The sequence below is a fragment of the Lipotes vexillifer genome, unplaced genomic scaffold, assembly GCF_000442215.2.
Source record: "Lipotes vexillifer unplaced genomic scaffold, Lipotes_vexillifer_v1.1 scaffold771, whole genome shotgun sequence".
In the NCBI taxonomy this organism is placed as follows: domain Eukaryota; kingdom Metazoa; phylum Chordata; class Mammalia; order Artiodactyla; family Lipotidae; genus Lipotes; species Lipotes vexillifer.
In genome coordinates this window covers 1,370,223-1,378,625 of record NW_006774099.1, presented here as the reverse complement: position 1 = coordinate 1,378,625, position 8,403 = coordinate 1,370,223, and the positions used below count along the sequence as shown (strand labels likewise).

Genomic DNA, 8,403 nt, shown 5'->3' with positions numbered 1-8,403 from the left:
TTTCCCTCAGTAAAATATAGAGTCCTCGGAAGCAGGGACTATACCTTGTTTATTTTGGTAACCCCAATTTCACCAACAGTGCCTAACAGAGTAGATACTCAGCAAATGTTGCTTATTCTTTTATTTGTTCCTAAACCTTGGCCTCAACTTGGCAATCCTTGGAAAGGCAACAATTTTGTCCTGAGATCACCAGTGACACATCTCTAAGATGGAGCTACCTCCAATTCCTCTCCTTTCTTCAAGGTTCAGGTCCCACGTAATTCATAAAACCTTCTCTGATTTCCCCAGCCCAAAGATAACTCCCTTTTCTACAGTTCTAAAGACTGTACTATCTAATCATATATTTGACATGAATAGACTATCTTGGACTATTTATTACCTATTCATTTTAAATCCAAATCTAGATATACCTTATTCCCTCAACTAAATTAATTTCAAGGACAGAATAATGGCTATATTTGTGTCCAAATACATAACAAAGTGCTCTGCACTCAATAAGTGTTCACTGATAAAAATAAAGACAAAGATGATAAAGGTAATACGAAGCCAGTTTTGCATATTTTTCTATCAGGTATTCATTCAAAGGCATAGCAATGCCTTTGAAATTTCCTGATCAAAATAAGGAGTGGGTAACTGTCACAGCCAAAACTAACAAAATGATATTATTACTAACTAAAGAGTATTTTACTGTCACCCAACATTTTGAGTAGGACTATATATATGTGTATATGTATAAAACCAATCCAAGATAATGAAAATATAACCAAGAAGTATGTGAAGAGGTAGGATTACACCCTCAAAAAATGATTATTTAATATCATGAGCAATCAAAACTATATGACATAGTAACAAAAGATGTCACAAAACAGTATGCCCCCAATTTTTTTTTAATGGGCATATAATGTGTAATGTGAATGTGCATCTATGTTTGTGTATTTATATAGGTACACTGGAGGAAAGGGAATAAAGAAACAAACACTAAAATGTTAGTAATTACTAAACAGTAAAACTACAGATGATTTTTACTTTCTTCTTCATGTTTTTCTCTACTTTCCAAATCAGAAACACATACCTAAATACAATGAATAATTTTCTTAAAATAAAAGAAAATTGAGAAATTTTGTCGTTGATGTTAAAATAAGCCAATTTTGTCGTTGATGTTAAAATAAGCCAACAATCTCAACTTAGTCTAGTGAGCAACATAACAGAGTTACAGAACAAAGTTATTTCTTAAGGTTAAACTCAGTCTCTGAAAGTATTTCTTACCTATTCTGCACTAACCACCCTCTTAGTTAAGTAATAGTTATACAGCAATAGTATAAATAAAAGGCTCTATTCAGAGGAAGGGACAATGAAGATACTATCATTAGTATCCAGAATGTATCATGTACAAATTCATTTCCTTTGGACATAGTCAAAAATCCATGTGTAAAGCCTTTGATCTCATTAAATTTTTAAATTACAGACCCTGGCTGACAAAAGGTAAAAGACCAATTCATATTTTGCACTTTCTGAAAAACTTGCCTCATACTGAAATTTATTAATCTGGACATAAAAAGTACAAATCTACTTAACAGACAAATGTTAATGTTAAGTTAACACAAAAAGTTTCCCATTTAGAAAGATCGAGAGATTCAAAGGTTTATTCTAAATTGGGAACACTATCAAAACAACATAGCACAGCCACTCTGGAAAACAGTTTAACAGTTTCTTTAAAAACTAAACATTCAACTACCATACAACCTGGCACCTACACTTCTGGGCATTTATCCCAGAGAAATAAAAACTCATGTTCACACAAAAACCTGCACATGAACATCTATAGCGGCTTTATTTGTATCAGCCAAAAACTGGAAACAAGCCAGATGTTCTTCAATGGGTGAAAAGTTAAATAAACTAGTACAGCCATACCATGATATACTACTCAGCAATAAAAAGGAATGAACTACTGATATACCGAACAACTTGAATCTCCAGAGAATTACGTTGAGTGAAAACAGCTAATGACAAACAGTATGTACTATATAATTCTATTTATACATCAGTCTTGAAATGATTATAGAATTTTAAAAATTACAGAAATAAAGAATAAATTAATGGTTGCCAGAGGTTGAGGAATGGGAGGTAAGGGTCAGAGGGAAGTAAATGTAGCTGCAAAAGGGCAGCATGAAGGATCCCTGTGAAGGAAATGTTCTCTATCTTGACTACAGGAAATATCAATGTAAATATCCTAATTTTGATACTACTACAGTTTTGTAAAATAATACTATTAAGGGAAACTGGGTAGAGAGTAACATGAGATCTCTCTATTATTTCTTACAACTGCATATGAACCTATGATTATTTCAAAATAAAAAGGTTAATCTTAAAAAAAATACAGTATTTTTAGGGCATTTTCCAACATTGATTAATCAAAATCAAATATCTTCTCTCCAGGAATTTCCAATCTAAACGAGGCAACACAAAAAAAGTTTATGGGAGTTTACTTAGAATTTAAGATAAGTGTGTAAATACATATAGTATTTCAGTATTAAAGTATCACCATGTGGTAGTATAGAAAAGCATGTGTATGACTAAAAGAAAAAAAAATGCATTAAAACTCAAATCTATTCTAGTATGCAGATGTAATATTTTTAAGTTTTTTACAAAATCAGAAAGGAAAGCAGCACCTAGCATAGTTCGGTGCTACTATTATGGTTTCCACAGCACCCTATAATTCATCTTCCAGTACTTCTCAAACATTATTTCTATCGTGACTTTTCCACTAGACAGCAAACTCCGTAAGTACAAGGACTGTCTTCATCTTGCCTTCCAGCATATAGCACAGTAACTGACACATGATAAGAACAGAGCAAAAATTAAATATTTTAAAACTGAAATAAGTTGCTGAATACAACCCTGAACTACATTCCCTTGTTACAAAATTCAAAAACCTATCCTTAGGTAAACACATAATTAATTCATCTTTCCATAGTTGAATTTTTCAATGTCGCCTATCAATTCTATTAAACAACTTTAAAAGGTTTTAATACAAATATGTTTTTAAAATATGAACTTGACAATGAAAATCATATAAACTTGATTATATATTTACAGTAAATATAGACTAGACAACATTAATTTCAATCCTGAAAACTTAGAAATTTAGAAGCCTAGCTAATTACAGTATTAAATATATTCAGTATTTAGACAGAATGAATGCTATTCTGATTCCAAGAAAACTGTGCATCATAAAAGCTCATTTAAATCTTTTTTGCCACAAGAAGTTAGCAACAGAAGCAGAGTATGAAATGAAATTAAAGATATATATAGAGATATATACAGATATAGATATATACCCTATCAAAGATGAAGATCTAATCTTTAAGGAAAAAAGAGTCATGAAGGACACAGGGCCGTGAATCATCTTCCTCCTGAAGTAAGTGCAATTCAGTCATATATGACAGGAATAAACCAGAGAGCATCAAAGCTATTTTAAACATTTAAGTCTATCCTTTAAAACAGAGACAGAAAATATTCTCAAATTTAAGTAGGTTTTCTTTTTTTTTTTTTAAGGGAACTTGATTCAAAAAAACAAACAAAAAAGGTTAAAAAGTGCATGGAAAAACCTTGAAAGCAAAAAAAAAAGAATTACTCACCAAGTTGGCCATATAAATTGTGAGCAGCCCTCTCCTGCAAATAATTTTAAGAAGAGACAGCGTGAGACTAACCATTAATTTGACTCAATAATCACTTTAACATTTTTTTAGAAATCTACCAAAACAATTATCAGAAGTTGTGGAAAAGGAATAGATTATGCTGATCTAAGTTTTCAGTACCCTAATAGTTGGCTGTAAATAGATTCTACAAGTCATTCTAATCTGTAGTCATTAAACACTCTGTTTAATGCTCGTTAATTAAAATTCTTTAAAATTACTATTGCCTAGTAATTGTTAACTAGACTTACTGTGATAATCATTTTGCAATATACACCAATATCTAATTATTATATTGTTCACCTGAAACTAATATAATGTTATATGTCAATTACATCTCAATTTTTAAAACTACTAATACCTTATAATTTATTAACAGGAAGAGAGGTACAATTTGCTATTATTCTGTGTTTATGCTAGAGAATTCTAAGTTTAAGGAAGAATCCTAACAAATTCATCTTGCCAAAAATGTCAAGGCCATATCAATTTTAACCAAATGCATATTTATTTTAAAAAACAGATCTTCTATTTGTTTCACACACAACGCAACTGTTCATTAGATGCCATTACAAATCATACAAATCACCTTGTTTTAATTTCATTGTTAAGTGAAAAGTCAGGCAGTAAGTTAATCCTCTAATGCCAAAGGACAAACAAAAGCTCTATAAACACTCACTTTACAGAAAAACTGCATATTTACTAAATGCATATTTACTCTTACTTAATGAGAATTCATCTAGAAACTCAAAGATAAGGACAATTTTATGCCCTTAATCACTTTATTTAACTTATCTGCACATGAGACCATAAATGAAACATATCCTATCCTCTAAGAAACAGGTCTTTAATGTTTTAAGAGTTCAAGGGCAGAGTTCAAATAACAAACTCTGAAAATTATAAAAACTTATTTGAGTTTCAGTTATGAACATTTTTTTAGAACTCAAAGAAACTACTACTTTATATATAAAAGAAGCAACAATATCACATCACTTTCACTTAAATATCATGCCAGGTCTTGATATTAACATCATCAATCAAATCTTCTTGATGTCAGATCCAGTCATACAAAGTCTTGATTGCTCATCATTTAACATAGCTTAATAGGATTTTTAATTTACTAAAGCCACATGGAGGCATGTGATATAAGTGAACAATGCTGAAGTGAAGTTCTGAAATCAGGGTTCCAGTTAACTTTAATTCTCTGGTACCCTGTAATTCTGTCATAAAAATAAGGGAACAAAACTAGTTATCTAACTTACATTTTCAAACATAAAAACTACTTAAAGAAAAAAACTTACATTTATCAGCAATATATAAAACATATCATTGGGCCACCCTGGTTGAAAGGAGGAGGCGGTCTAGGCAATACCCACTGGGCCACACACCCCCAGCCATGTCCCTCTTCAGCAGGTCCTAATGCACCTCGGCAGAACAAGACAAGTCTAATGACCTTCTAAAAACAACTTCAGAACCAGTGATAAGATGATCTGTAAGGTCCCTTTCAGTTCTTCTTTTCTATGATTGTACATACGAATTGAAATTGTTCTCACTAAACCTTACCAATCTTATTAGTCCCTACCAAATTCTAAATCAAAGATGTTCTAATAGTACTTATTTTAAATAAATTATATCAAGAAAAGTTAGGGTAACATCATCATCCAAGAGTCACACATACACAGAAAAGTTCAATTCTTCTCAAGTGATACCTATTCTTACCAACAGCTGGTTACGTATGAAGAAAAAAATAATATTCTTCATTACAAAACCAAAATAAAATATTTCTGTAATTTCAGTGGTAGTCCCTGAAAATACTGTTCATTATGAAGTGAACTAATGTATGATGCTATCTTTAAAAACATTTGTTCCAATAATCTCATTCTGCCTCTAATATTAACAGTAATCCAGCTCCAGAATCATCACTAGCTTCCATCTATAACTGTCTACCTTTACTGAGCAAAGATTATCTTGTTAACCTTTACATTTTCACAGACCTGCAATAATAGTACCTGGCATCTATAGACACTAAGAAAATGGTAGAATTACTAAGCAAGGTGTTACTAGGAACCCAGTTTTATAAAAAGGAACACATTATAAACATGTATTATAGAAATATAATCACAAAAGATAGCCACCAGACACAGCAAGGGCCAATTAATGATACTAATTTATTAGCAAGCAAAGACGTGATCTGTTTGTCATACATTTGTATAAAATTTAATAATTTACAAGGTATAATTAATACTTTGAAATCAGATTTTATCCTCTCACTAGTTCTACGAAGTGTAACACAGCTACTACTGCCCTCACTCTGTTGAAAACCAAGAATCAAAGAAGTGGCTTCCTTAAAAATACAAAAGCAGCAAAAAGCAAGTTCGTCTGACTCCAGTTTCCCGTTCTTTCCAATGCACTGCTTCTACAGCAGAAAATCTTTACGTTACTAAGTTACCTTTATTTTTTTATTTATTTATTGATGTAATTTTGGCTACACTGGGTCTTTGTTGCTGCACGCGGGCTTTTCTCTAGTTGAGGCGAGCGGGGGCTACTCTTCGTTTTGGTGCACAGGCTTCTCATTGCAGTGGCTTCTTTTGTTGTGGAGCACAGGCTCTAGGCGCGCGGGCTTCCGTAGTTGTGGCAAATGGGCTCAGTAGTTGTGGCTTGCGGGCTCTAGAGCACAGGCTCAGTAGTTGTGGTGCACGGGCTTAGTTGCTCCGCGGCATGTGGGATCTTCCCCGACCAGGGCTCGAACCCGTGTCCCCTGCATTGGCAGGCGGATTCTTAACCACTGCGCCACCAGGGAAGTCCTAAGTTACCTTTCAATACTAAAATTCACTGACTTGTTTAATATGCTGTCCTAGCAGGCTTCTGTGTGATGAGGATGAACAAAGCCTTGACACATTCTTACTACTGGGAAAAACTGAGGATGCATCGTTATTAGATTATGTCCTATTCTGGTCTCAAGTTTCAATTTATCCTTCCCAAACAATGAAGAAGATCACCTCCTTCCCAGCTTTATCTGAATTCCAACCCAAAGCTAGCCTCAAGAATGAGAGGGCAATGCCTGTGATGGGCATGATATGTTGGATTACATAGCCAGACTCTTTTTGGTGCCTTTACCTGGTACGTCTTTAACCTCCATTCCAAAGTCAACTTGGTAGGTTAGAATATGAGAACAGTGATTTAACACTTCTCCGGAGATGTTCAGTATCATAGGAAATAGATAAGCTAATTAAATACCAATTTTATTTAACACTTGACTGTATCTAGCCTAGGTCTGAAGACAAACAAGTCACTCCCTTCCTAGTGCATAAATTCTCTCTGGAAACCAAGTTATATGTTATAAAACACTGCTTACAACAGTGATGGGGAAGGGGGAGGTGCCAATTAGAACAAAAGGTGGCCTAGAGGAAGGGCTGGGGCAAGGAGGACAATAACTTTTTAAACTTCACAGGAGACTGATACACAAATACTCCCATTCTGCTGAGAATCACTAGATTAGAAGACTGGTGAAGCTCAGTGAATAAGCAGTCTAAAGTTAGTCGAGTATTTCTTTAAACTACAGATAAGCTTCTTTTTTCTTCTTTTCTTTTTTTGATGGGGAAAGGGGGTGAATCTTTTAAACTTGCATGAAAAATGTAAGTGGGTGTGCACATCAAAGGGTACTATCTAAAAAAGTATTAAGAACCACTGCTGTAAGAACTAACTCTTTGTAATCAGAGTATCACTACTCCTGCGGGAAAATATTAAAATAATTAAATTTTCTTAACATCTCAGTAGATTAAAAGGTATCCTCACATTCTACTGAAATTCCAAGGATTATCTTCTAACGACATTATTTTGTCTCAGATGAACAATAATGCTTTTTTTCTGGAAACTTTAGTATAAATATTCTTTAGCTAACTTTCTCAAACTTCTGAATGATACCGTATATAACACATTTCATAACTAAGGTCACTACAGAATACAGAAAGAATGGTGTAACCTCTAAATTCTAAATATTTATATATTCTATGTATATATATAAAATATGTGTGTTCTGTGTTCTATGGATAAGGAGAAATTAAAGATTAAAGAAAAACAAAGTGATTGTTCTTAAACATTGTAATGGTTACCAAGAGATGTTATTTAATCATTTCAGAAAGTCTTTCAAAATATAATAGATTTTATCTGTCAGCATGTTGTAGAAGAGTATAAAATACTTCTTTAAGGTATAAGAATGGATAAGGTAAACTTGCAGTCTAGAGCAAGAGTCTATAATCACATTCTATTATATATAGTGGATAATACAGAGTAAGCTTTTCAGAAGACTGCAAGGTAATTTAATTTTCTTCCTGTGAACATAACACTGAAACTTGAAGATCCCAAGAATTTATAGGCCAGTTTATAAGTATTCTTTTATTCACATATTATATAGTTGATTCATTTTGGTCATATCTGCTTGGGACTTTCATAACTACAACAGTGTAATTTAACAACTCAAGCCATGAATATGCTTAGAATAAATATGCAATTTTTGATACCTTAATCCACGTCCATGTTTGAGCACCCTGCAGTTTCAACTTACCTAAACTAATACTAAATATCAAAGCAAATCCATAGCAATTCTACAAAACAAAACCCATCAGAACAACTTCTCTCTGAACCACAAACAAAGCACTTCCTAGAAAAAGAAAGAGAAGACTAGTTCTTAACAGCCCACCTAGGGATAAAC

General features: G+C 33.0%; 1 protein-coding gene across 2 annotated transcripts in view; it reads right to left on the bottom strand.

Annotated features, from left to right (window-relative positions):
- TMEM135 (transmembrane protein 135) overlaps positions 1 to 8,403 on the bottom strand; it is a 243,075-nt gene that overhangs the window by 182,457 nt on the left and 52,215 nt on the right. For both annotated transcript variants that reach the window (XM_007448843.1, XM_007448842.1), the window contains exon 4: positions 3,639 to 3,672. In XM_007448843.1, coding sequence (XP_007448905.1) covers positions 3,639 to 3,672 — 34 coding nt within the window. The remainder of the gene's footprint in view (positions 1 to 3,638; positions 3,673 to 8,403) is intronic.